The following is a 27,733-nucleotide window of genomic DNA, read 5'->3' on the forward strand; positions in this document are numbered from 1 at the left end:
TGCATCTCCCATCACGTGACAGAATACTCCCTCTCTACACACTTTAATTTGATGTCCACTATAGTCCAAGTTCCTTACCTCCTCTCCATAGCATCGATATTCCGTCTGCTCAAAATTACTTTTCAAACCTCACATTTTATGTTTTCCAACAGATTCCTTAGCATCTATGATATATATCCTTCATCGTTTGCTGCAAGCCCCTTATCTTCAACGTAGAGAAATGTGTACATCATTAGTTCTCTACGTCAGTCCCCATCACTACTCACTTTCTACATCAGAGATCCGGTACCTTCTGCACATACAAAGACAACACTCTTGTTTCAGTCCTGTAGTTATTCTGAAAGCATCTCTGAAAATTTCTTTCCCCACATTACTGACACAGTCTGCCGACTTGCAGATGTTTGTGATACTTCTTACGTACATTTTTGACACTTTTCTGACTACAGCACCTTGAACAATATCTTTAGTGGTACAGAGTCAAATGATAATTTTTATTTTGGCTGGGACCACAGTCATGATAAATTTTTTGAATGATGCTGCCGCCATATGAGTGTAATAATTTTTATTTTATTGTTATGCGATACAGACTTCGGACTTAGCCCATTTTTAAGTACAAAAACTTATTTGCGTGTCAAATGGCATCAGACTAGTATAAAATACAAGTCCTTGTCGAAAAAGCATATCTGATCGTATAGGCCAGATCTGTTACTTTCTAATGAGATACACTATGTGATCAAAAGTATCCGGACACCTGGCTCAAAATGACTTACAAGTATGTGGCGTCCTCCAACGGTAATGCTGGAATTTTATATGGTGTTGGCCAACCCTTAGCCTTGTCCGCCCCCGGTAGCTGAATGGCGCCGACACGGTAGCTCAGCGTGTTCAGTCAGAGAGCTGATTGGCCTCTGTAATAAAAAAACTGAATGGAAGGATCAACAAACGAACTTGACCATATGTCATGTGACGTCCGCAACAACCAAACACAACGATCAACAGCGAACAAAAAGCAGAAAAAAAATGGTCAGCGTGACAGATTGTCAATCCTCTGGGCCCGGGTTCGATTCCCGGCTGGACCGGGGAATTTTCTCCGCCCAGGGACTGGGTGTTGTGCTGTCCTCATCATCAGCGTATCATCCTCATCGACTGCAGGTCGTCGAAGTAGCGTCAGATTGAAAGACCGTCACCTGCCGAACGGTCTGCCCGACGGGGGTCCCTAGCCATACGATTAAATAAATAACCCTTAGTCTTGATGACAGCTTCCACTCTCGCAGGCATACGTTCAGTCAGGTGGTGGAAGGTTTATTAAAGAATGGCAGCCCATTCTTCACGGATTGCTGCCCTGAGGAGAGGTATCAATGTCGGTCAAATGGTGGCAGTTTCATTAAATTTTAAAAACAGCCATGTCAAAATACTTTCTGAAGATCGTAGAAGACTAGATGACTGCTTCGATTCCTCTCCAATTCATTTTCCGTGATCTGTCATAGGGTAGAGATATTATTTACACAAGGCCTCGCTCTTCGAAAGCAACTTTGGTCTTCCATTTCAGTTATAAGCTTCTCTATTCTTCAGTTTAAAACCATACCGTACAGCCCACTAACTTAACTTGTGACACTTGCGCCATGATAGTTGCTACATAGTTTCTTGCTTCCTTTGTTATGTATAAAGCGTAAACACACTAAGTTCCGCTCAAGTGGAATTTCCTCCCCAAAATACATACGTTTATTACATAACGTGCTTAGATATTTATACAGATTACTTGGGTCTTGCCTCAGTAACCCTATTGATACGTTTCTAGGCCCTGGTGATGTCCATATTTTTATTTGTGTACCCACCTTTTGTGCTTTTTCGTGGTTATTTTCTCCATCTCTTCACCACCATGGTTCTCTTTCATCTCCCATTTTATTTTCTTGTACTATATCTTCCCTCTGATATGAGGCGTTTTAATCGCTTCTCCCACTCTTTCAGACTGATAATTTCGTGCCCCCATAGATCCTTCGGCTTCCTCGCGCTTATCCTTCCAGATTTCATTTTTCCTTGTACAGATGTACTCTTTTACTTAGCTGTTCATTCTAACATACAAGGCACTGTCCTGTTAGTCCTTTGTTCTCAACCAGTTTATAAATAACATCTTTTTTAGGTTTACCATTTTTACGGCGCATTGAGTCCACCATTGTGGGCCCTCTTTTCTGCTTCTTTTTTTGCCCCATTGTTTCAAATGCTGTTACATGTACGAACCGTTAATTTCCTTGGTACACATGCTCTTCCGTTCCATCTTCTAGGCGTCTTTGTTTGTTGGCTAACCGTGATTTATAAAGAAATTGTACAGATTCTTGTTTTAGTCTGTGTGTTAATGTAGATTTTCCTGGCTAGACTATAGTTGCAAAGCTCTCAGGTTTTGAACCAGGTGGCAGTTTTAAAATATCGCGACGTTTATAAGAGTGTTATACCCAAAATCTTCAGGTGAAGAGACTTCACTTCGCCAGAAGATGATGGGTATGACATCCTCCGGAATGTCGCGGCATTTTAACTCCGCCGCCCGGATGGATCTTTTCAACATTATCTATTACTGACCTAAGTTCTGTGAAAGGACTCTCCCACGTATACAAGTGGATCTGCTTGTGAGGAAAGAAACCATTTAGAATCTTCAAGGACAATGTCTCATATTTATCAGCTACCCTTTCTCCGTTGTCATTTACTGCTTCATCTCCATATTTTCCCACTACTCCACTATCGATGGGTATCCGTACCTTTCCATTAAACTCTCCCATTTACATTTTTTCTTTGCGGGCTCTTATGCTCTCTAGCCTCCTTCCTAGTTTATCACAAAACTCATCTTTGACTTTAATGTCAGCGTCATTTGTAGGTGCATAAGATCCGACAATGATAATTTCGTGGTCATATTTTGAGATTTCCAGAGTCATAGTCCTCTCATCAATTTTCTCCAAGCATTTGCATTCTCCTTTTGTAAAACTATTGAAATCCTTCTCTCGACCCTTTCCTTCCTTGTAACGCCACAGTGAAAATGAATATAATGTGATATATTTTCATTTCCCTTTCCTCTGACCTTCATTCCACTGAGAACACACATATTTTCAACCTCTCTAGTTCCTGAACATTTATCTTCTCTTTACGTCCAAATCCTCCACATTCCACCTTGTATGAAATAATTTCATAAATACTCATAGTAAATAAAACACTCATTTTCGTTTGTTTTCAATTTTCCCTGATTTGTGTTAATTTACTGTTTTTTATATTAATAGATTTTCATGATTTCGTGATTTATTGTATTAATTTTTAATATTTTGCAATATAACTACACAGATCCACAGATCAATAGTTACTGATGTGAGATTTTTCATGTGGAAAACAGCTGCTTCATATGCATCTAATATGTAGCAAATGTAGACTTTTGGCGAAAAAAAACTGTTTTTGTGATTTAATGAATTTGCTATTTGCAATATTTTCTTCAATAGTTACAAGCCGGCTGTGTATTGTAATACGGAATTATTTACAAGTTCCGAAAAATGTGTGTACGAAAAATCGGTGAAACTTGGGAGTTTTACGAACAGTAAACGAAATGAACACTAGGCATTACTGACCGGGAGACCACGTCTCAGGTTGCCCAACCACCTTGTACAAGTCTTTATTTGATGCACTTTGGCGTCAATGAAGCTGAGATGAAATGTTTAGGAGAACTCTAACAAACAACCAGTTCCCGAGCGAAGAAAATCTTTGATATAGTCAGGAACCGGACCTAGAAACTTGCAATCTAGGGATAGCAAAGCCAACCACTAGAGCATCACTAGCTGCAGATTTACTCTCTTACTGAGGTATAATCATCTTCATCAGTGTTCTACCAAAAGGCAGGTTTTCACATGGTTGTTCTCCAGATTATTCGGTCTTGTGCCATCCTCTTCAGGTCTGCATAATTTCCTCTTCCCTTTATGTCCTCTATCATGTTGTATCTCCTTCTTCCTCTCAGTCTTCTCCCACAAACCAATCCTTCCAAAGCATCTACTAGCAAGCACTCCCTTCTCAATGAAGGTCCCAACCAGTTCTTTTTCCTTTCTCTTACAACCTTCAGCAGACATCTTCTCTCACCAACTCTTTCCAGTACTCTTTCATTACTCACTCTTTCCATCCAGCTTATTCTCTCCATTCTCCTCCACATCCACATCTCAAATGCTTCTAACCTTTTTTCATCCTCTCGTCTCAGCGTCCATGTTTCTTCCCCATATAGTGCCACACTCCAGACAAAACATTATCCAAGCCTTTTCCTTAGTCCTTTATCTAATTTGCCATATAAGAGTCTTCTCTTTCTGTTGAATGCCTCCTTCGCTATGGCAGTTCGAGTTTTCACCTCCTGGTGACATCTCAAGTCTTCAGTTATTGTGCTTCCAAGATATTTAAATGCACTTACTTGGCTAATGGCAGATTGTCCTATTTTAATATTGAACAGTCTGCGTCTTGTGCTGATGACCATACTCTTTGTTTTTGCTGTGTTTATTTGCATCCCACATTCCACACGAGCTTCATTCAGGTCTTTCAGCATGTTATTCACTGTCAGCTCACTTTCTGCCACTAATACTATGTGATCAGCAAATCTTATACATTCTATTTCCACCAATACATATTCCTCTTTTCCCATCTAAGCTTTTCGCAATAATCTCTTGAAGATATAAATTAAACAACAGTGGGGAAAGGCGACAAACTTGTCTAACACCTCGTCCAATGCTGCTTCCTTCTGACATTTCATTTCCAGTCTTTATCCTTACTTTCTGCTGTAAATATAGATTCTGTATCAGTCGTCTCTCTTACCAATCTACTCCTTTCTTCTTCAAAATATCCATCAATACAAGCTGACGGACTGAGGTATAAATGAGTAAAAAATGAGAAAGAACATAGATGAATAGAAAATGGTTTATTTACATGTATGAATGGGCATACGATCAATGGAAACTTTCATGAATTATTCGGCGCAAATGTGGTGAGGTGCAGTTTAGCCAAATATGGCTTTAGTGTATCCCAGACTGCCATAGCCGTATCCACCGTAGGCGAGAGCTGGCGCAGCAATAGCTGCCCTGGCTATGGGGGCTGCAGCAATGGCGGGTGAAGCAATGGCCGCCGCAGCGATGGGAGCGGCCGCGGCGTAGCCGTAGCCAAGTCCGGCACCGTAGGCCAGGGCGGGGGCGGCGGCGATAGCGGGGGCGGCGGCAATGGCGGGGGCGGCAAGCGCCACGGGGGCAGGAGCGGCGGCCACGGCAGGGTGGGCGCCGGCTTCCTTGTGCACGACGGCGTTGAAACCGTTGACGGGGTCAGCCGTGTAGTCGACGGTGCGGATGGAACCGTCGGGTTCGGCCAGGCTGTAGCTGCCCTGGACCACGTCACCGCTGCGGGTCTCGTGCTGGGCCTTGGAGTCTCCAGTGATGGCGTCGTTTACGCTGTAGCTGAAGCTGTACTCGGGGTGTGGGTCGTACTCCGCGGCGACCGCGGCTGGAGCGGCGGCAATAGCTGGAGCATAGGCCCTGGCGATGGGAGCAGCAACAATGGGGGCGGCAGCGATGGCGGGGGCGTATGCCCTGGCGATGGGGGTAGCAGCAATGGGGGCGGCAGCTATGGCGGGGGCGTACGCCCTGGCGATGGGGGCTGCTGGAGCGAGTACTGCCGGAGCGCCCAGGTATCCAGCGTTGGCCAGCGACAGTGTCGCCACGAAAATGATAACCTGTCAACAGAACAAGTCCGAAAACTAAACGCCAACGAAAAGAAGTGTGGAAGTATCGCAAAAACGTTTGTAAGAAGGACGTCACTATATTTAAAGCAGGAGCACTAGCTCACAAGGGAAAGAATTTGGCAGTGGTTTTTTTCAAACAATCGTTAGGTTGAAACGTCCTGGCAGATTAAAACTTTGTGCCAGACCGAGACGCGAACTCAGGACCTTTGCCTTTCGTGGGCAAGTGCTCTACCAAATCAGCTACCGAAGCACGACTCACGCCCCCTCCTCACAGCTTTACTTCTGCCTGTACCTCGTCTCCTAACCTTCCAAACTTCACAGAAGCTCTCCTGCTACTTAAAACCCCAAGAAAACAAAGCAGTCTTTCCCTATTTATTTGGAGAGGATGCGACCTGTAATTATAATCGGTTGGGCCAGTTTTAAAACAGTGTTTATTCTATATAGCAACAACAGCCTACACCAAAGAGGTAAAGTCGTTCCTGGAGTCATACGAGAATAATGATCTGAAAACTCTCGTTCACAATATCCCAGCTTCAAAACGAACAGTTGTAACAGCTAAATTCTCCAGTACGCAAATTCATGCGCAAGTTCTCACCTTTGAAGCCATGTCGTCAGTGGGTGGTTGGTTGCCGTATGCTCCGGACGGCCGGGCTCCCAGCTTATATAGCGACGTCTGGCCGGCATGCCGACAATCCCGTTAGACGGGAAGTGCTCGAGAAGCTCCACGAGTCGTACGCAAACCTGACCACTGGCTTTACGCGTATGCTAATCAGCATTCCGCCCGCCGAATGTTTATGTCACGCACTCACTGCTGCCTGTTGTAACAGTGGCCTGACCTGCTAGTGGGCGCAAGGGAATCCTTGCGTAATCGCAATTGCTAGAATAACTTACGTTAGTCAAGCCGTTGGGAATACGGCAATGTCGAGGTCGATAAACACGCTGTAATTCATGTCCACTTTCACCGCAGCCATTCCTTCTAGTGAATTTTTATATACATACAATCGCCATATATGAAGTACGCCACCGTGCAGCATGGGGTTAATCGTAAATGATGTGGTAATTATCTCCGCAACACTGTTGTCAAAGCACGTATATAGATTAAGCTACATGTGAAACACCATCTCATCTGCAGTTAAGAGACTTTGCCCTGCCGAGACCGAATCGTGTCATTTAAGGTTACAATGCGAGTTTCGACAGAAGATTGTGATTATAAATGTTGCAATAATGGAAACGGAAAACAAAATTGAAGCTGTAATAAACAAATTAGAACCTTAGGATCAATCATCTTCTGAATTTTGCAGTTCTTTATTTCTGTCTCTCCAGTAGAACCATAGGTACTACCTGTATCTACAGAAACAGCAATGTTGACACCAGCAAATGTTAGCAGAGGAACTGCATAGCATTTGCTTATACGTCGTAGTTTTACGATTCTTTTAAAGGCTTGATCAGCTACCCGCTTTCTATAGACGTGAGTGAAGTGCAAGAATGCCTTCCCTAGAACTGAGGAGAAGGGTTGAATTTTCTACGGACTGAGGTGTAAGACGAATGCAATAGTGGTGCAAATTTTTGAGGCACTCTACTTCACGCTATACTTTAGTGCAGAAAGCTTTAAAACTAATGACTCCAACTTTCACTATCAACCTGAAATAAAACAGTAAAGCTAGTAAATATGAATAATAAATATAGAGACTGTAAAAATGACGTCCATGATGGAGTAGGCTACAAAACTGCCAAGAACTCTACTCGGCATTAATGAGTTCATTACTGATTCAAAGTGAACGGTCATTTTAAGGTAATTTCTTGTTTTTAATATTGTAAGCCATCCCCCATCACAGATCTTTGTTACATTATTTGCCTGTTATAAATCACTGTAACTGAAGGTTGATTGGCATCATCGTTATGGATTTTATTCGTTAACGATAGCCTAATATGAAATACAATCTTACTGTAAAATCTCACCCTCGCGTTCGCTATCCCTATAACAAGCAATATTATGATTTATAGTTTAAGAAATTACTATATTTGCGCACTAGAAAATATATATACCGAATATTATCAAAAATTAATTTTTGAAATTGAACTAGAATGTGAATGTTTTGTATTCTAGGTACTCTCAAGCTTGCAAATACTTCTTGTAAGACATCTTGCACATAATCCAATAGGTTACTGTCAGACATATCAGTAATCGTCAGGGTTTAACGTTGTGTAGAGATCATTAGAGGCGCATCACTAACTAAGCCTGACAAAGCTAAATTTGACAACTAACAAACTGACTACTTAGGATTTTTGAAAGATAAATTTGGTTTTAGTGGTTTCATATTCAAACAAATAAAAAAAACGGAGAATGTATCAATGGATCAACAATGAATTTGAACGGGTATCATGATATGCCTGCACCGAAAAAAAGTTGTTACCACACCTGCCTAGTAAGCAGGAGATCCTGGGTTCGAATCGAATCCCGGTCCGGTACACGTTTTCACTCGTAGCCGCCAATTGTGCGTAAAGTCAAAACGCAGCTGATACCTGTGATCTCTCTCCTTTCCTTTCCTTTCTTCCCCTCTCCACCTTCAATTTGCATATAATAATACATACACGTCAGGCGTTTTAGGTACCGGTAACACAATTTCAATATATTACCAACTGGAACCAAGGAACCACACTCGAGATTATATTTCTATAGTGTTTAATAAAAAGAGTGGAGTATGAACTGGTTTTGTTTGTTCTGGTATGATTTTCCTTTGAACAACAAGAGATTTTTTTCTGTAGCAAACAAAAGTTTACTTCTTCATCACCAGTTGCAGAGATGTGAAGCGAAGCTATCTACGAATGTTACGAAGGAAGATTGGTTTGTTGTTCGAATGGGTTGTAGCATGTTGCAGAAATATATTTCCACCTGAATTTAAATAAACACAGGGAGTCTACAACTTGAATTGGGAAATTATCTCTTTTGCATGCACGTTTCTAAAGACGTGCCATGCTTTGAAGAAAAGTGCAAGTGTAGAAAGAGTGATATTCATCTTAAAAATTACTAACTATTACAAGAACGATCGAGCAGGGTACTGTGTCATTTTTGTCGATCTACAGCAACAGGTCTTGACAGAAATTCTGGCTCCTGTAAGCCGCAGTGTCAAACCAAGAAACTTTGGTTACGTTCTTGGAATGCGGTCTGATTCTCTGTTCTTACACTAATAACCAGACACCATATAATGTTTCTCAATCACATTCAGATGACTGGTGGAACTAGAAGACAGGTGGAGGAAGAACCGTTCAGCACCTGGACATTCCAGGTTGCTTCTTTGGAATATGGTGCAGGAATAACGTGAGTTCACTATCCGCTACTCCTCCGAAGGTCTGAAATTATCAATATCCGACGCCTTGAAAATACCAAAGGGACACCACATTTTTAGACTTGTTATTAGTGCAATAAGGCAGCTTAAAACACATTCTGAAGTCGTACTCTTGGCTAACTAATATGTGGATATTGCTGCAAGCTATTTTAAAACATGACATGTAAGAATATGCGTCTGTTTCATCAAAGGGCCAAATCAACCAAAGGCGCCATCACTGGGGAATCGTTATGCGGTACGCATTTTATAGCATCGTAAGAGATGAGAAACAGTTGTGGAGTGTGTGTGTGTGTGTGTGTGTGTGTGTGTGTGTGTGTTTGTGGGTGGGTGGGTGAGTGGGCGGGTTTGAGGAAAAGTGGAGGTAGCGTTTTTAATATAGAATGTTGAAGATTCATTCGACTCCACAACACTACATATTTACATATTCCACCCGAATAAAGATGGGCTCAGACCATAATTTATTGGTTGTGAACCATAGACTAAAACTGAAAATAAAAAGTAAATTTACTTTACTTATGACAGCGAACCGAGTGTTCTGTACGGAGAAGTTACTCTGTAGCTACAATATATGATCTGAAGATGGGCAGTTAGCCCGAAACCGGTAATTGAAAATAAAGAATAGCGATCGAAGACTGAAACGCCATATTTTATTTAATGAACGATCACGGAATTCCCATTGAGACAATCATGTCTAGTTTTGATAAAACTGAAAAAATTTCAAATAGACATAAAATTAAGGAAATGCTTCGTAGGTAATTTGAAACAACCAGAACTTTTTTTAAAGTTGCAGAGGCAGCTCTGCACAACGATTGTCTGAAACAGGAGAATGGAATACAGCAGATGACGAATGGGTAGCTTAGAGAGAGAGGAAATGGTGAAGACAGCAGGTAAAAAGAAAAAGCCTAGAAGAAAATCTTGGCTGTCACAGAAGATACTGAATTTAATTGATGAAAGGAGAAAATATAAAGGTGCAGGAAATAAAGCAGGCAAAATGATGCAAACGTCTTAAACATTAGGCTGATAGTAAGTGCAAAACAGCTAAGCAGGATAGGCTAGCGTAGAAATTCAAGGCTATTGAAGCCTGTACAACTAGGGAAAAGATAGACAGCTCCTATAGGAAAATTAAAGAGGCTTTTTGAGGAAAGAGGAAGAAAGAGAAGGAGCCATGTCAGTGTCAAGAGCTCAGACGGAATACCAGTCCTAAGCAAAAAAGAGAAAGCTGATAGGTGGAAGGAGTACATAGAGACCGGAATGGACAGTATCTTGAAAGGCGAATAGAAGCTGAACATTAAAAAAAAGCAAACAACGCTAACGTAATGTAGTCGAATTCTATCCCGCATTGCTGAGGGAATTAGATTAGAGAATGAGACACTGAAGATAGTAGATGAGATATGCTATTCTGACAGTAAAATAACTTACGATGGCCACGGCAGAGAGGATGTAAAATGTAGAGTAGCAAAGGGGAAAAAAATGTTTCTGAAGAAGAGAAATTTGTTAACATAGAATATATGTTAAAGCATTAGGAATTCGTTTCTGAATGCATTTGTCCCGAGTGTAGCCTTTCACGGAAGTGAAGTGTGAACTATAAGCAGTTTAGACAAGAAGAGAAAGCAAGCTTTTAAATTACGGTGCTGCAGAAGACTGTGGAAGATTTGACAGGTAGATCTGGTGCTCAATAGAAATGGGGAGAAAAGAAATGTGTGGCGTAACTTGACTGAAAGATGGATTCGTTGAGAGGACACATTCTGAGGCTTGCGCAGGATAAAGAAGGATGAGGAGATCACACCACCACAACCATCACCAGCAACAACAATAACAACAACGATCCAAACTAGAGGTTAATTTTAAATTACAAATCGAAACTATACCTTGGAGCCAGCTGTAAGTCGTCGGCTCATGTCGCTGCCGCTAGGAGTCTTCCTAGTGCAGCTAATGTGCTCGCTCGTTCATTACCTTTTGTGCGTCGAGTCGAGCATCCAAAGGCTTTTTGCCTTCTCCGTTTAAACAGGTCCAATTACGTTGCAGCGACGAGACGTGATTTCCATCGAGAATACGGCATTGTAACTCCTCCGGCTCAAAGTATTCTACTATGGTACCAGAAGATTCACAGGCACTCTTTCTTTATGTAAGGGGAAATTCGCAGGTCGTGTCCGTGTTCTCGTTCAGTGCGTAGAACGCATTCAACAGAGTTTACTCGTGGTGACGACCGCAAGTTAGTCATTCCTACGTGTCTGACTGGCGTTTTTTGCGACATTTGTGTTTCAAACAGAAAAACTGATTGACGTACACCTCAATGATGAGATCATCCCATGTTGAGCGCCAAAATGCGGTGAATTGAACGAAGATGTAAATTAAACACTCTAATTCATGGCTTAAAACATGGACTTTTATGCTTATTACTGTACGAATATAAGCCTCACAGCCGTTGTGACTGGACATAGACACGACTCAGTAATCTGTAAGTAGAAGGGGAGAATCGACCATCTCACCACTCGACAGCCAGATTTTGCGTGAGGGCGTGTGCAGCAGACACGAAGTCGACGCGACGAATCGAACATCTCATTTCTGTGTGGGGACAAGTTGATAGCCGGCACCTTTCATCATCTATATTTTAGGATTGTGATGAAGTGGGGCTTTGCACCAGTCAAATAATTGTGAAACTTCAGTGTAGATGACCATCAGCTGTTTATTTTTATGCTCAGTGCTACCGGTTTAGATCGGTAGACGATTATTAAGCCGAAGCAAAACGTAACCAGCTTATCACTACAACATTTGAAGTGAACGATATACATAGAAAAACAAAGCTTATGTTACAATAAATAATCACCAAAAGACACAGATATGTAGGAGATGCACACAAGACGATCATACATTTCATTTGAGTTTGAAATATATGAGCGTCTTGTGTGCGTCTCCTACATATCCGTGTCTTCTGGTGATTATTTTTTGTAACAAAAGCTATGTTTTTCTACCTACATCGAAGTTGTTCACTTCAAATGTTGTAGCGAAAAGCTGGTTACATTTTGCTTCGGCTTGATAATGGTCTACTGATCAAAACCGGTAACACTGAGCATAAAAACAAACGGTTGATGGTCGTCTACAATGAAGTTTCACAATTCGTCATCTGTGTTCAGCAGCCTCGAGATGGCGTCCCGGGCGGCTTCCACACTGACTTCCGTCCTTAATCCCTTTGAGCCAGCGCGATCGGCGGCCGGCGTGACCTTTTTGTGTCTCTGTTGCTGGAGGCTACTGTCCACGGTAAATATCTTCCAAAAGCGGTGTTATCGCAATGTTTGGAGGCAAATCCCAGACAAGGAAAATGCAGAGTGTACTCGAATGCTCAAGGCCCAAGCAATGGACCACAACGATTCGTTCATTTAACATGGAGTGAAAATGAGTACATCACAAAGTGCCGATAAAAGATGGAACGGAAGAAGAGACTGTAGGCTACATGTTGACATACCTCACTGTCTCTTCACTGTCTCTGACTGCCTCAATATCCTTTTGACGTCTCGGTGTTACAATAGCTCAGTCTCACACTGAATCTCTCTTGGTTGCTCACATATCTTACAGACTGGCCGAATTTCCAGTCGTATGTGCGTTGTCACTAGCCGGCTGTATTCGCAATTCCATCGAATGATTGACCAATGCTTCGTGATCACATTTCGTGCAGGATGAAAACTTCTGATCTTGCGGCGGTCGATGTGGTGGTCAGGAACTCCCGTCATGTCCTCACGTTTACTATCCTATGAAAGCTTCCAAGCGCTGGCAACGATCTGCCCAGCGGATTGATTCTAATGTTTAGCTGTATTTTTCAGTTGTCGCAAAAAAAGTCACACAAAAACAAACCCGATAGTTTGGAATGTTCAAGTGTTCAAGAAAATAGTTCAAATGGCTCTGAGCACTATGAGACTTAACATCTGAGGTCATCAGTCCCCTAGAACTTAGAACTACTTAAACCTAACTAACCTAAGGACATCACACACATCCATGCCCGAGGCAGGATTCGAACCTGCACCCGTAGCGGTCGCGCGTTTCCAGACTGAAGCGCCTAGAACCACTCGGTCACAGAGGCCGACCCTGTTCAAGTGTCTGCAGGGGCCTGTGACTTATCAGCATCTCTCTTGGTGTCAGTCGGCCTTAACGCAAGCAACTTCTTCTCAAATGGGGCAGATTCTTCAGTAACTGTGGCTGTGTGGCCTGTACTCCGTTCAAGTGCCTCCATCCTTCTTGCCGTCCGTCAGATTTTACGCAGAGTAGCCCTCCCCAAACGAGCCATACAGCCGGCCGTGGTGGCCGAGCGGTTCTAGGCGCTTCAGTCCGGAACCGCGTGACTGCTACGGTCGCAGGTTCGAATCCTGCCTCGGGCATGAATGTGTGTGATGTTCTTAGGTTAGTTAGGTTTAAGTAGTTCTAAGTTCTAGGGGACTGATGACCTCAGATGTTAAGTCCCATAGTGCTCAGACCCATTTTTTCCGAGCCATACCCTTCAACGGCCGTCCCTGTATTGTTGTCTGGGAAAGTCTCAGCACTTAATTGTTAGAAATCTTTTATAATGATGATGAAGAACAGCGTGTAGAATTTTGAGAATTCAGTTTGGGCGTGGCGATAAGAGTTCAGATTAGTGTTCAGTGATGGGGCTGCGTTCCATTTAAGTAGAAAAGAGACTCCTCACAACTTAGCAGCCATATACTACAGTCAAGAATCAGTATGGCTCTTCGAAACATCGTGTGTTTTATGCCACTTCCGAGAATCGATTTACGGTTCGTTTTGTTTTACAGGAATCACGTACTTGGAAGCGTTGGAGAGCTGCGATAACGTGCTGAAAATTTCATTCCTCAACAGGACAGAGCATCTACACACGGATATGTGCACGCAAGATCATTTCTTAAGAAGGAGCTGCCTCAACGATGGGTCGGCCATAACCAACATGTGGATCGCACAATGATCCATTGGCTCAGACAGGCCGCTAATTTTCAGTATCAATGTAATTCAATATCTCAGAGGGCATGTGGCAGCACTAACAGTGGAGGATATATAAAACTTGTCGAAAAGACGCGGAAAACAATGCAGTCGTTGTAATTCAGAAACGGAACGATTTATCTGACACTCAAAATTGAGTGACCATTCGCTTTCGGGGCTAGTGTGGTACCATTTTGGAAGCGACTAAGTTTGTAAACCTCGTGCGGCCGTCCTTAAAATATACCGTGCATGGCAAAATGGAGCTATCCAAAATTGGCAGCGAGGCAACTGTGGCGTACCACGGGCCGTAGAGGAAAGGGCTGAACGACGGCTGCGGAGATATGTACGTACGGATAGACGTGAAACTGTTGAGCAACTAGCAACCCAGGTGAACCAATAGGCTACCAACATTGTGTCCTCGACTATCGATCAGCGAACGTTGCCGCCTATGGGCCTCCGAGCAGGCACCTCGTTCGTGTTCCCATGCTGACTGCTGCTCATTAGCTACGGAGGCTGGAATTTGCGTTCCATTACCACAACAGGATATAAACTGAGTAGCAATAAGATACATCTCGTGTTGCGCTCAATCGGACTGACGGCCGCTGGTGTGTACAGCTCTGTTGGTTGATTCAGGGGAGGGGACCAAACAGCGAGGTCATCGGTCCCTTCGGATTAGGGAAGGATGGGGAAGGAAGTCGGCCATGCCCTTTCAAAGGAACCATCCTGGAATTCGCCTGAAATGATTTCGAGAAACCACGGAAAAACTAAATCAGGATGGCCGGACGCGGGTTTGAACCGTCGTCCTCCCGAATGCGAGTCCACTGTGCTATAACCACTGCGCCACCTCGCTCGGTGTTCATCTCTGTAAACACAGTCTGAGGGGGAAGCGTTGTGGTTTGGGGAATGTTATCATGACATGCCCCGCGGTGGTCTCGCCATTCTGGAAGGTACAATGATCAGCCCAAGTATGCATCTATCCTTGGGGACCATGTCTAACCGTACATGCGGTTTGTTTTTTCCTCGGCATTATGCTATACCCAGCAGAACGATCTAACGTGCACACGGGTCACAGTGTAGGTGCGTGGTTCGACGAGCTAAAGGATGAATTTATTGTACTTCCCTACCCACCGCACTGCCCGGATTTAAACGCAATCGAGAATCTGTGGGACCACCTCAGGCTGTTCGCCACATGGATCCTCAACAGAGTATTGAAGAGAGATCACTGCTAGCAGTTGTAGTGAGACATTATGCTGTATCAGTGACGACGAATGAAGATGTGTACCGGATTCGGATTCGAACTCGGAATCTCCTGCTTACTAGGCAGGTGCAGTAACCACTGCGCCATGCGGCACACAGCGTTATCGCAACTGCATGGACTATCTCGGTACGCCTCACGGCCGATCCACACTCTCATCGCCGGCCGCTGTGGCCGAGCGCTTTTAGGCGCTTCAGTCCGGAAGCGCGCTGCTGCTACGGTCGTAGGTTAGAATCCTACCTCGGGCATGGGTGGGTGTGATGTCCTTAGGTTAGTTAGGTTTAAGCAGTTCTAAGTCTGGAGGACGGATGACCTCAGAAGGTAAGTCCCATAGTGCTCAGAGCCATTTGAACCATCTGACTCTCTCATCGAGCGCAGCTTATCCACAGTCCCTGTCCATTACACTCCTGTTCCCACAGGAGGTCGGACGTATTGGTGCATTCGCACTGAAGAAAGTGGATCTGTTGCTCAGCCGCTCTGCAAAAAGTGGTTATTCAAGCTTTTGACAGATGGTCACATTCATGTGTTTGGACCGTGTACTATGTGATTACATTTCTTGCAAACCTTAACATGTTACCTGTAGATTGGGAATGAAATATGTTTTTGTAACCTAAGTAGATTTTTTCTGTGATATGATGGAACTTCACTGGGTGAATGACGTTAGGGAATTTTAGCAAAATGTAGTTTCGTTTGTCAGAGGGTGAAGTTAGGAAGTTAGCGTCGCCTGTGGACGCGAGGAATGTGAAGTCAGAGTGAGCGCGAGTCAAAGGGACAACGGTGTGCGACATAAGACGGAGTGGAATTGTGAGTTGCGTGTATAGGGGAAAATCAGAACAATGTAAGGTGATATTCTTCATTGCGTGGCACAAGGGCATGCCAAGTGTGGGCTCATACACGAGGATCCACGAACAACAAGACCTTACCCCGTAATAGGTCACTGCTAATTAAAGCGTGTTCTCTATATATAAAGTAACAGAAGCCTTGTCGACGACAATGAAGATAACGTTTTAACATCTACGACGAACTATAAGAACGTTTTATTTCTGTTCACATTTCGAAACTTTGTGAGGCACTATCCAGTCTGTTTATCTTAACTTTCTTTCAACAATAAGCGCTGTATGCAAACTTCAGAATCCAAACCTATTTATTATCCTATGTCATTGTCACCTACATAGGATCGAGATCGTTTCCTGCCGTTAAATATCCAAGCGTCATTGCTTAAAAACTAAAAGAACATAAGTAGAAAGAATAAAATACCAATTTGCCCCTTTACCGATTTGGAAATGTAACTGGAAAAAAATGGTTCAAATGGCTCTGAGCACTATGGGACTTAACATCTGAGGTCATCAGTCCCCTAGAACTTAGTACTACTTAAACCTATATAACCTAAGGACATCACAGACATCCATGCCCGAGGCGGGATTCGAACCTGCGACCGTAGCGGTCGTGCGATTCCAGACTGAAGCGCCGAGAACCGTCGGCCACCCCGACCGGCGGAAGTATAACTGAAAGTAATTATTAAGGAAACCTCAGTAAGTTAACAGTTCTGTTCTGTGATAATAATCAGAGACAAAATTCATTCTTTAGATATAAGTAGGAGTAAAAGTAAAGTACTGGCATATCAACATTCTAACCAAAACTACGAATTTTTGCACATTTCACTTTGTGTTATTTGTCAAAATGTATTGTGTGCTGACTTGATTCATCTTACAGAGTTGCGAATGTGTTGAATGTCAATGGTTGCTAATCCATTTGTATGGTTTTCAATTTAGTTACAATTCATCACATGTATGTTTTGCCAAATACCAGAAACTTTGTTCATGAAGGTAAACTTTACTGCGAGGTTACATAATTACTGTCATAACAAAAGTTGCCTTCAGTTCGTTATTTTCAATTATGAAAGTTTATTACTGTTCTAAATTATGACATTTTGATTTTATTAATGTTTCAAATGAATTGCTATAATTTCCTTAGTATTATTATGTAATGTGTCATTGAAAATATGTGTATGAAACTTTAATTGCCACACATGCGATTAAACAGTTACATTATCATTGCTGTTTTCATTATTATTTAGGTATGAACAGATATTGCTCATTTGGGTTGGCGACAATGCTAATTATTTCTAAATCATTTAACTTGAGTTTGTTGTGGAATATTCAAGTTATATGGTACCGCTTTTCGTTTCATACTTAAAATATGTGTCTACATTGGTTTAAGTTCATTAATCCAAATTAAGGTAAGCAGAGAGCAGAAATATGCATTAACTGATCGGTAAGGGGAGATGTTACTATTTCCAACAGCTCGCATTCGCCCATTTTGTGGCAATAAAGTGGCCTCGTTGAGATGTGGCAGTGAGCTGTCATAACACTGCGCACGCCCAAGCTGATAATCAACCATTTACACCATCAAAAATGACAACTAAGACTTGTAATTAGTGGAAAACTAGTTAAATGATTAAAGCTTTTATTACAATAAGAATGGTTAAAACGTCATAACGATCGGAGTGTATACAGTGTAGGTATTTAAGTCTTAACTAAGCAAGCTTATCAAAATTAACTTTGAGGTGGTTGGAGCGCCGGAAGGATGATGATGATGATGAGCGTTTGGCGTCATTGGCCGGGAGGCCCCGCGCGGGGCAGGTCCGGCCGCCTTGGCGCAGGTCTTATTACATTCGGCGCCACATTGGGCGACCTGCACGCCGGATGGGCCGGAAGGCTGGATAGCACGTTTGAGGACAGGCATGGTGGGCGAAGCCAGCTGTACCTGGAAATTGTAACAGCAGGTGCAGAGGTACAAGGAAAGCACCCAATGTAAAAGTTAACATGCAGTTCTCGGGGGGTTGACACCGCTTCACTTTGCTCCCTGTGTAAGGGTCTATCAGTGGACGAAACCGAAGGGAAAAATAATCCACCGTACATTTTAATCAGGAGAAAGAAAACTGGCGTTCTACGGATCGGAGCGTGGAATGTCAGATCCCTTAATCGGGCAGGTAGGTTAGAAAATTTAAAAAGGGAAATGGACAGGTTAAAGTTAGATATAGTGGGAATTAGTGAAGTTCGGTGGCAGGAGGAACAAGACTTTTGGTCAGGTGATTACAGGGTTATAAATACAAAATCAAATAGGGGTAATGCAGGAGTAGGTTTAATAATGAATAAAAAAGTAGGAGTGCGGGTTAGCTACTACAAACAGCATAGTGAACGCATTATTGTGGCCAAGATAGACACAAAGCCCATGCCTACTACAGTAGTACAAGTTTATATGCCAACTACCTCTGCAGATGATGAAGAAATAGATGAAATGTATGACGAGATAAAAGAAATTATTCAGGTAGTGAAAGGAGACAAAAATTTAATAGTCATGGGTGACTGGAATTCGTCAGTAGGAAAAGGGAGAGAAGGAAACATAGTAGGTGAATATGGATTGGGGGGAAGGAATGAAAGAGGAAGCCGCCTTGTAGAATTTTGCACAGAGCATAACTTAATCATAGCCAACACTTGGTTCAAGAATCATAAAAGAAGATTGTATACCTGGAAGAATCCTGGAGATACTAGTAGGTATCAGATAGATTATATAATGGTAAGACAGAGATTTAGGAACCAGGTTTTAAATTGTAAGACATTTCCTGGGGCAGATGTGGATTCTGACCACAATCTATTGGTTATGAACTGCAGATTGAAACTGAAGAAACTGCAAAAAGGTGGGAATTTAAGGAGATGGGACCTGGATAAACTGAAAGAACCAGAGGTTGTACAGAGTTTCAGGGAGAGCATAAGGGAACAATTGACAGGAATGGGGGAAAGAAATACAGTAGAAGAAGAATGGGTAGCTCTGAGGGATGAAGTAGTGAAGGCAGCAGAGGATCAAGTAGGTAAAAAGACGAGGGCTAATAGAAATCCTTGGGTAACAGAAGAAATATTGAATTTAATTGATGAAAGGAGAAAATACAAAAATGCAGTAAATGAAGCAGGCAAAAAGGAATACAGACGTCTCAAAAATGATATCGACAGGAAGTGCAAAATGGCTAAGCAGGGATGGCTAGAGGACAAATGTAAGGATGTAGAGGCTTGTCTCACTAGGGGTAAGATAGATACTGCCTACAGGAAAATTAAAGAGACCTTTGGAGAGAAGAGAACCACTTGTATGAATATCAAGAGCTCAGATGGCAACCCAGTTCTAAGCAAAGAAGGGAAGGCAGAAAGGTGGAAGGAGTATATAGAGGGTTTATACAAGGGTGATGTACTTGAGGACAATATTATGGAGATGGACGAGGATGTAGATGAAGATGAAATGGGAGATAAGATACTGCGTGAAGAGTTTGACAGAGCACTGAAAGACCTGAGTCTAAACAAGGCCCCGGGAGTAGACAACATTCCATTTGAACTACTGATGGCCTCGGGAGAGCCAGTCATGACAAAACTCTACCATCTGGTGAGCACGATGTATGAGACAGGCGAAATACCCTCAGACTTCAGGAAGAATATAATAATTCCAATCCCAAAGAAAGCAGGCGTTGACAGATGTGGAAATTACCGAACTATCAGTTTAATAAGTCACAGCTGCAAAATACTAACGCGAATTCTTTACAGACGAATGGAAAAACTGGTAGAAGCCGACCTCGGGGAAGATCAGTTTGGATTCCGCAGAAATGTTGGAACACGTGAGGCAATACTGACCTTACGACTTATCTTAGAAGAAAGATTAAGAAAAGGCAAACCTACGTTTCTTGCATTTGTAGACTTAGAGAAAGCTTTTGACAATGTTAACTGGAATACTCTCTTTCAAATTCTGAAGGTGGCAGGGGTAAAATACAGGGAGCGAAAGGCTATTTACAGTTTGTACAGAAACCAGATGGCAGTTATAAGAGTCGAGGGGCATGAAAGGGAAGCAGTGGTTGGGAAAGGAGTAAGACAGGGTTGTAGCCTCTCCCCAATGTTATTCAATCTGTATATTGAGCAAGCAGTAAAGGAAACAAAAGAAAAATTCGGAGTAGGTATTAAAATTCATGGAGAAGAAGTAAAAACTTTGAGGTTCGCCGATGACATTGTAATTCTGTCAGAGACAGCAAAGGACTTGGAAGAGCAGTTGAACGGAATGGACAGTGTCTTGAAAGGAGGATATAAGATGAACATCAACAAAAGCAAAACGAGGATAATGGAATGTAGTCAAATTAAGTCGGGTGATGCTGAGGGAATTAGATTAGGAAATGAGACACTTAAAGTAGTAAAGGAGTTTTGCTATTTAGGGAGTAAAATAACCGATGATGGTCGAAGTAGAGAGGATATAAAATGCAGACTGGCAATGGCAAGGAAAGCGTTTCTCAAGAAGAGGAATTTGTTAACATCGAGTATAGATTTAAGTGTCAGGAAGTCGTTTCTGAAAGTATTTGTATGGAGTGTAGCCATGTATGGAAGTGAAACATGGACGATAACTAGTTTGGACAAGAAGAGAATAGAAGCTTTCGAAATGTGGTGCTTCAGAAGAATGCTGAAGATAAGGTGGGTAGATCACGTAACTAATGAGGAGGTATTGAATAGGATTGGGGAGAAGAGAAGTTTGTGGCACAACTTGACTAGAAGAAGGGATCGGTTGGTAGGACATGTTTTGAGGCATCGAGGGATCACAAATTTAGCATTGGAGGGCAGTGTGGAGGGTAAAAATCGTAGAGGGAGACCAAGAGATGAATACACCAAGCAGATTCAGAAGGATGTAGGTTGCAGTAGATACTGGGAGATGAAGAAGCTTGCACAGGATAGAGTAGCATGGAGAGCTGCATCAAACCAGTCTCAGGACTGAAGACCACAACAACAACACATTTTAATCTGGTGGCCAGCAGAGAATTCGCCATATTTATTAAAGCATTGTATCGCCGTGTACGTACATCGGAGATAATGATGTAATTGCAAGCAGAGGTAATATTTGGTAAACTGTGGTATCTGACGTCACTCCCACCAACAACTGTGAGCAATAGGGCGACTAGCCATTGTTAGAGGAGACACGGCTCGACGGTCGAATTTGACCAGTTATCTCTGTACATCTTGAGTTAAGAACATCAGCGTGTCTGCAGAATCAAGTGCTTTGCATCGTCAACATGCTGTAGTTTGGCAAACAAATTTCGATCGGTCTGTAAGTGACTAAGAATTGCAGACTGATTTCTTCTTTTGAACTTTATGTCAGGCTGATGTGGGAGAAACCTCTGTGAATTCTGGTTGGCACCATCTGTGAATCTATAATGATGTGACGACGAATGTGCGCCACTTAATCTGAGAACTCTGGCTTCGATAATATAGTTCACTTCTACCAGGAATAGCTTCTCTTTATTAGTAGTTGTGCTCTAATTTTTCTAGTGTAGTTGGGCTAAAATATTAATTAGGCAGACTTCACATGTTGGAGCGCAGCTTATAGATAGCTGCACGTCAGTTGGGTTTCAAGGCTTGGAGCAGTGAGGCTTGGCTTCCATGTCGCAGTACTAGGAGGAAGATCGGTACCAACATAGACTTGTAAACTGCTGTCTACTGTAACAGTGTGTTATGTCCAACAGCACATTTTCAAGTAGGGTTTGTCATTCCATATTTTCTTATAACCAGCCGATCTCATGTTTCTTGTGTTAGCACCAACACAACAGGTTCACAGAGAAAATCTGACCTCGAGAGGATATCGACAAAGTTATACCGTGTAAACTATTCTGCCCCAGAAATGAATTACGGCAAACATTACCGATCAACAGTGCCGGTAATGTGGTACAGATGGTTGCAATTCGTCTGGTCGCAAATTTTTCTGGTATATTGTCCGCAATTTTCAATTTTTATTGCCCTTGTAAACATACCTTAAAGTCGCTTTATCTCATGATATGTGATTTTTTTGCGTGGGGTATGTGGAAGTCTCCATCTACGTACCTTTTTACAACTTTGTGTGACGCCGCATAGCAAAAGCAGCAAGTGGAGTAACTGCACGTATCGAAAATTTTTGAAATATGAGTAAGAACTTTGATTCTAACCAGCTTTGTATGAAGTACTCCAATGCTTTCTGTGCTTGCGTTATACGTTTATAAAATCGGATCGTCTTTTTTGAAATTAAAAGCTTTGCAGTCCAGTGCTTAAGTTAAAATCCATCCCAAACTTCTAACTTCTGTAATAAAAATATAGTCTCGTGAAACCGCAGAAATCTGTGCAACACCATGTGTTACTGTCAGTCTTAAGCAGTACTAACGTTCATACCAACTTCGATATTTAAAAAACTCTAGGCAAGTAATTTTATTTTGGCTACATCACCCTCGATGCTCTAATTCCATGAAAACGATGGCCAGTCAAGAGTCCACGCATCCTTCGATCATTCTTTGATTGCTCTGTTCTCAGACAATGTTCCCGTTATTGGTAGATGATGATGCTCCAGTATTCAGGATTGAATCTCTGGACCGTGACAATGTTCAATTAGTACGTGAGCGACACACTTCGCACATCTCTGGTTCAATCACAGAACATTTAACCATTGACAATTCAGCTTGTGCTGGCCCCTATAAGGCAAGTTCCGCGCCATTCATGTGCATCTTGATCTACATCAGTTACTGTTTTTGCACTGTGACACATGGGACAAAATCAATGTTCTGACGATTTCCCAAGATTGTACCTTCTGTCTGCAACTCATTCCCTTATCCCAACCAACATTCAGCCATTCTCATCCTGGAATTGCATTGCAACATTCAAGTGCAGTTGCAACTGTAACACTCGAGTACTTGCATGTAATATTGGTGTCCGTTAACTGCATAACGTTTTACGTGATTACCCATTGCACATTCACATATCTTCACTCTTTTTTATCCACAGCATTGCGAGGATATATTTGTTTTTCATTTCAATGAAGGAGGGAGTATACTATCAAGTATAAAATATTCTAGTATTTGTTCTACTTGTGTTGAGTTGCTGAGTGCCCGTCTCACGTGGAAGCAAACAGAACAGAGCTGCCGTCACTGAGAGTACATACTTCGCCCTGCATAGAGACTCTGCACTATTCGCTAGACTCACGTCTTACGGGCAGGTTCATGTTGTTGGGGCTATGGTGATTCATGACATTGTGGTGAAAGAATGAAAGAGAGGGGACGTACTGCAAATGTTGTCATCTCCAAGTATTGTCTCCGTTGCGGTCTTATGGTGTCAGAACCACAAACATCCCCAATTTTCTGCTTGCGGGAACAACGAACGGGCGATTATTGCTACTGTTCCCACGACGGGGGTGAAGGCAGTTCATTACACCTCACTTGTATCATGCTCTCTCAGGGACAGTGTTCTGCAGCCCATCGTCACTGTCGACAATCAATCCGTGCTGTTGTTTTTGGAGGAAATAATTCACAGCTCGGTTACGCGTGTGCCCACGATTGCAGAAGATGACAGCGAACTGTACAACAGCTAGTCCTCTGGTCGTATTCGAGCACACGTGGGATTTCAAAGGAGAGAATTCGACCTCCAACGGAATCAGCTACTGTTATGCGCAAAGTGAGTATATAATGCTGATGTTCAGACTGAAATCCGGCGTTTATAGAAGCTCATTCTATACGTAAACCGCTTTTGTGGTGGATCAGTGAGTTGCCAATTATATACGTTTCTAATGTTGATTAGGGATATTCTGCGAGCTCTTGTTGTCAGTAGACAATTAAACTATTCCTGGATACTAACTTCGGGAGATATACATGAACTTTGGGCTGTTGGCTTTTTATTCTATTTCAAGAAGTGTGTTCCTTGCTGGACGATGTTAGAATGAAACTATGGAGCTTTAGCCACCAGTTCAGTGCATTAAACACCTGCGTGCAGTCTACATACATGTATTAAGTAACACGAGCACATGTTCAAATGTGTATGAATTCCTAAGGGAGCAAACTGCTGAGGTCATCGGTCCCTAGACTTACACACTACTTACGCTAAATTGTACTAAATTATACTGAAATCAACACACACACCTATGCCCGAGGGAGATCTCGAACCTCCGGCGGGAGGGGCCGCGCAATTCGTGACATGGCGCCACAAACCGCGCAGCCACTCCCAAAATTCATCGAATTTATGACGGAAGATCTCCTTCGTTTCACGATTGTGTGGGTAAACAATTTGACATCTGAAAGGATACATAATTGAAAGTTAAGTTTTAGTTCAGGGACTACGCTGTTCAAATAGCGAGAACGGGATAGAATTGAAATTAGCGGGGTCTATAGTCAATCAGGAAAAGATCAAAGACGCCTACAAACAATCATTAATTGCTTTCTGACGCAAGACGAAGGAGATTAATGTCATTAGCAGATTCATGGACATACTCAGTAATCCTGAATCAGCCATTAGTATTATCAGTCTCTTGATATAACATGTGGTATTACTTTCGGAAGATTCACAAAATATGGAATAACATAAACAATAACTTTATTTGTAAAATATTTCAGACTTACAGAAACATGAGCAATAACATATGAGCATATTCAAAATGCAAATGAGTGACTATTGATGAAGATGGCGCTTAACCAAGAATAGCTTTCGTGTATCCCAGCCCGCCGTATCCGTAACCTCCATAGGAGAGGGCGGGAGCAGCGATGGCAGCCCTGGCGATGGGGGCGGCGTAGGCTGCCCTAGCGATGGGGGCGGCGGCTATCGCGGGGGCAGCGTATGCCGCCCTCGCGTAACCGTAGCCGAGGCCGGCACCGTACGCCAGCGCTGGCGCGGCGGCGATGGCGGGGGCGGCAGCGTACGCTGGGGCAGCGGCGACGGCCACGGGGGCGTGGGCGACGGCCACGGGAGCGGGGGCGGCGGCAACAGCGGGATGGGCACCTGCCTCCTTGTGCACCACGGCGTTGAAGCCGTTCACGGGGTCGGCGGTGTAGTCGACGGTGCGGATGGAGCCGTCGGGCTCGGCGAGACTGTAGCTGCCCTGGACGACGTCTCCGCTGCGGCTCTCGTGCTGCGTCTTGGAGTCACCAGTCAGAGCATCGTTGACACTGTAGGCGAAGCTGTACTCTGGGTGCGGGTCGTACTCGGCAGCTACTGCGGCGGGGGCGGCGGCGGCGACCGCCACAGGGGCGGCGCGGATGGCGGGGGCAGCAGCGATGGCTGGGGCGTAGGCCCTGGCGATGGGGGCAGCAGCGATGGCTGGGGCGTATGCTCTGGCGATGGGAGCGGCAGCAATTGCGGGGGCGTACGCCCTGGCAATGGGGGCGGCGGCGATAGCTGGGGCGTAAGCCCTAGCAATGGGTGCGGCTGGCGCGAGGACTGCAGGAGCTCCCAGGTAGCCGGCGTGGGCCAGTGACAGCACTGACGCTAAGATGAGTGCCTGCGGACAAAAGTTATCGTATGTTATTTGCCGCAATCAGTTTGTTTTGTCTATGAAACAGCTGTAATTAGCCATAAAACACCGTCTCCCTACACTAACGTCTTAACTCTTCAGTAGGGTACTTTATTTCTTGTGAAATGAGTTATAGCTACACCATCTGCATGTCCCCAGAAAACGGAGAACTTAAGAACCAAGTACTAAGATAGGGCTACTATTTGCGCCGGTGACATTACAGTACAACCGTTCTATGTGAGAGAGTAGGCAGTCAAGAAGACTTTTCCCGATTTTGCTCAAATCAACCGTGAAAGCTATTTCTGATTTGTAATATATTCTTAACCATAATAGTAAGTTGGAGGCATAAGTGTCTGCAAGGGGGAGTTACTGACCGATGAGCACTGTAGGCCACTTTCGTCCAAGTATCTAGTCACAGATCAAAGTGACATGTAAGAAACTCGGATCTATTTAATATTACCTGGAGATATGAAATGACCAGGCCTAATAGTCTGTTACAGTGTGGTCTCGTAGTCTAATCTCTGTAGTTATATAGATATTTAAAAAATCGAAATTACATAAGAACACGTCGCAAAAGTCTGTGGACTGATATTTTCGGTCTGGGGAAGGATGTGCTCTAAAACGTAGCTTCTTGGCAAATTAAGACCACGCTACGGACTCGAATACAAATCTTCAGCCTATTCAGGAAATGCTAAGTATTTAAATAGATATTCGACGTATCCAGAACTCGAATTTGTCAGTTCTTACTTCCTTCAGAAGCCAAAGATCCAAACTTGAATTTCGGCCAACGCACAACTAAAATCTACCAAGACAAACAATAGTCTTCTTATCACTGCATGTGAAACTTTCGTACAGTAGTAATGGTCACGATATACTAGTTATTCCAACGTAGATTACGGACTATGTAGCATCCCGGTGTGATCTTAGCAATGTTCTCCAAATTTCCGGGTTTTTCTTCTCACGGCAGACTTCCACGCTCACATCACTCGAAGCTATTGCCGAGTCAATGCTTGGTTCTCTGACAGAGGTGTTTTATGCAGATGCTATATTTAGAAGCATCGTAGCTTCATCAGGACACCTCTAATGAGAAATCAGATTGCTAAAACTGGATTATCTGATAGAGATAGTTAAACTAAATCCACTCATTTTCTCTGAAACGCACGAAATGTTGGAGTTTCGTATGGAACATCAAGTGTCTGCATTGCCGGAGTCAGTTATATCCACATCTAGATTACTTCGTCATCTACAACTACATGTATATACAAACTCACAAGCAACCGTACGGTGTGTGGCGGATGGTACGCTGTACCATCACTAGCCACTTCCTTTCCTGTTCACTCGCGAATAGAGCGAGGGGAAAAGTTTGTCTATATGTGTCTGTACGAGTCCTAATTTCTCAAATCTTATCTTAGTGGTCCTTACGTGAAATGTCTTTAGCCGGCAGTAAGATCGTTCTGCAGTCAGCTTCAAGAGCCGGTTCTCTAAATGTTCTCACTAGTGTTCCACGAAAAGACCGTCGCCTTCCCGTCAGAGATTCCTACTTGAGTTCTCGAAACATCTCCGCAACACTTGTGTGTTGTTTGACTATACCGGTAACAACTCTAGCAGCCCGACTCTGAATTGCTTCGATATCCTCCCTGAATCCGACCTGGTGCATATCCAAAACACACCAGCAGTACTCAAGAATAGATCGCACCAGCGTCCTATACGAGGCCTCCTTTACAGATGAACCAAACTTTCCCAAAATTCTCCTAATAAACCGAAGGCGACTATTGGTCTACCCTACCGCAGTCTACACGTGGCCGTTCCAGTTAGCTGAACAGGTGTTTGGTTCCCCCATTTATAGTCGACTACTTTCGGAACTCACACAGAAAATGTACTTCTTGTGTGTTACAGCAACGAATGACCCTAACGACACCCTCGTACCTTTCCGCAATATTCGACTAACCAAGCTCCTTTATGTCAATCCTTATGGGGATAAGCACGAGACAAAAACCTGGGCTGTTTTTAGTAGTGAAAGAAGATCGTTGCTTTTTAGCAAATGTTCAGCGGGTCCTCTGCTAGCGGGGAGACAACTCACCTTGCAAGCCATGATGTCTAGTGGTCAGCAGCGGGTGAAGTGTG

General features: G+C 43.2%; 1 protein-coding gene across 1 annotated transcript; it reads right to left on the bottom strand.

Annotated features, from left to right (window-relative positions):
* Positions 1-4,924: 4,924 nt before the first annotated feature.
* LOC126158571 (ice-structuring glycoprotein-like) lies at positions 4,925-27,733 on the bottom strand. The gene is made up of 5 exons (XM_049916452.1): positions 27,690-27,733; positions 24,796-25,597; positions 7,691-7,707; positions 6,327-6,404; positions 4,925-5,722 (listed from the first exon to the last, which is right to left on the bottom strand). Exons 1-5 carry the CDS (start codon positions 27,699-27,701, stop codon positions 5,000-5,002), a joined length of 1,632 nt encoding a protein of 543 aa, XP_049772409.1. The 5' UTR covers positions 27,702-27,733; the 3' UTR covers positions 4,925-4,999.

Source organism: Schistocerca cancellata, chromosome 2, assembly GCF_023864275.1.
Source record: "Schistocerca cancellata isolate TAMUIC-IGC-003103 chromosome 2, iqSchCanc2.1, whole genome shotgun sequence".
NCBI classification, from domain to species: domain Eukaryota; kingdom Metazoa; phylum Arthropoda; class Insecta; order Orthoptera; family Acrididae; genus Schistocerca; species Schistocerca cancellata.